This window comes from Orycteropus afer, unplaced genomic scaffold (assembly GCF_000298275.1).
Source record: "Orycteropus afer afer isolate SDZICR_OR568_19922 unplaced genomic scaffold, OryAfe1.0 scaffold00111, whole genome shotgun sequence".
NCBI lineage: Eukaryota > Metazoa > Chordata > Mammalia > Tubulidentata > Orycteropodidae > Orycteropus > Orycteropus afer.
This window is the reverse complement of record NW_006921698.1, coordinates 6,594,017-6,594,841: the sequence shown is the minus strand read 5'-3', so window position 1 is coordinate 6,594,841 and position 825 is coordinate 6,594,017. Positions and strand designations below refer to the sequence as shown.

At 51.8% G+C, this 825-nt stretch overlaps 1 protein-coding gene across 1 annotated transcript in view; it reads left to right on the top strand.

Annotated features, from left to right (window-relative positions):
- Positions 1-208: 208 nt before the first annotated feature.
- Positions 209-825, top strand: part of NEMF (nuclear export mediator factor) — a 78,098-nt gene continuing 77,481 nt past the window's right edge. The window contains exon 1 of the mRNA XM_007943680.2: positions 209-267. Within this exon, the coding sequence (XP_007941871.1) occupies positions 209-267 (59 nt within the window). The remainder of the gene's footprint in view (positions 268-825) is intronic.

Here is an 825-nt window from a genome sequence, read left to right as displayed (position 1 = left end):
AGTAGTTTTATTATAATACAAAGCAAATCGATAGCGACAGAACAGCCAAATTCTTCAGCGACGTGATGTAGTATTTTCGCTTCAAGGAATATTGGATCTTATGAGCGGCCGTAGATCTCTGCCAAATGCGCCTGCGCGGAAGAATAGCGGCGGCGAGTCAGGCTTTCAGCAGAGGAAATTGCGGTAGTAGCAACCCTCAAACCTCGTCATGAAGACCCGCTTTAGCACTGTTGACCTCCGCGCGGTACTTGCAGAGTTGAATGCCAGGTACACTCCGACGTGTGACCAGCCTCGTAAGAAGCGTGCAGAAGGCAAAGATCAGAACCCCATGGTGAAAACGAGACCAGCCTGATGTTTTTCCTTTTCTTTTTTAATGCTGTTTTGTGGACCTGGCTAGGCCTGGCTGAGCGAGTGCTTGGTGCCCTTCCCGTGGCCCTCGTACTCTGGGGGACCCTCGGCTGCCGCGTGGCCCTACCCTGTCTTCTTCTGGCTACTGGTCTCGCCAATTCTCGTGTCCAGCTTGGCGCGAGGTTCTAGCCTTGACTATCTGGGTTGTTGCCCAGGTTCGGTTCTTGGGGCTCCAGCGTGACAGGATCTCCCAGGAGACTTACGGCAGCAAACGCTTAGTAAAACAGGAGAGTTGGACGCCACTTTGTCATTTGCTGCACAGGTTTTCAGACTGGAGACGCAGTTCTTCCACTCACCTTTTCACCCCAAAGAGAGGGAAGATAGCCTTTTAGCTAGAGTTTGCTTTGTTGGGCGAGATAGGAGTTCCAGTCTGCTTCCTGTTCAGCCTAGTAACCTTGGTCATTAAGGTTCCACAGG